At 33.6% G+C, this 874-nt stretch overlaps 1 protein-coding gene across 1 annotated transcript; it reads left to right on the plus strand.

Annotated features, from left to right (window-relative positions):
- Window positions 1–211: 211 nt before the first annotated feature.
- Window positions 212–586, plus strand: NAEGRDRAFT_77063 (uncharacterized protein; the record flags this gene model as incomplete). The annotated part of the gene is made up of 1 exon (XM_002667981.1): window positions 212–586. The coding sequence occupies one exon, from the start codon at window positions 212–214 to the stop codon at window positions 584–586; it is 375 nt and encodes a 124-aa protein (XP_002668027.1).
- Window positions 587–874: the final 288 nt, after the last annotated feature.

An 874-nucleotide genomic window follows, 5' to 3' on the forward strand; every position in this document is an offset into this window, starting at 1 on the left:
TGCAATTATTGATCGATATTTCAAAGATGGAAATGTTTCGAATATTTTACAAGCATCAACCATAGGTGCAGCTCTTCAAGCAGCTGTAGTATATGAACCATTCCAAACTGTTTCTTTAATACTGGCACCATTTTCTCTTGGGATTGAGAATTCTGACAGCCAGTTAGTGAAAATCATTGAAAGAGGAACAGTTCTGCCAACTGTCAAGAAGATGGTCTTTTCTAGTGAAAGAGGATTTCTTGATTCTGTTGATTTTTGTATATTTGCTGGTGATAACATTTATGAAATGGAAAAGAATATTCAATTAGGTCAATTGACCTTGGAAGGAATTGAGTTGACTGAAAAGGGGAAATCTCAAATTGAAGTTTCTTTTGAATTGAGTGATAGTTTCATTCTCAATGTTACTGCCACTGATTTAACAACCAAAGAAAAGAGTGAAAAGTTAATTTCTTTGGAAAAGTTAGAAAGTAATAGGGAACTCACAAACAAACTTGAACAGGATGCTTCCAAAGATGGAGAAGAGAAGGAAATTAGAAAATTACTCCATACTTATAATTCACCAAGTGTTCTCCATGAAGAATTGTAAATAGCCAATTCAATTACAATAATAGATAAGTTTATTACACTTTAGTATGGACAATATACAAAAATATTTCAAAAACTGTTTCGTTTAAGAAAGAATTTGACCACTTAAGGAATTCTAACACAAACAGTTTGTCCACTCTTTCCACCTCCATTCAACAACTTTCTAGCTTGATATTCAACTTCTTGAAAAACTCTTCTCTTGCGTTCTTCCAAAATCTTGGCTCTTCTCTTTGCTTTCTCAGCACATCTTTCAGCTGCCTTTCTTTGGGCTTCTTGAGCTCTACTCTTT

The sequence above is a fragment of the Naegleria gruberi genome, assembly GCF_000004985.1.
Source record: "Naegleria gruberi genomic scaffold NAEGRscaffold_1055, whole genome shotgun sequence".
In the NCBI taxonomy this organism is placed as follows: domain Eukaryota; phylum Heterolobosea; class Eutetramitea; order Acrasida; family Naegleriidae; genus Naegleria; species Naegleria gruberi.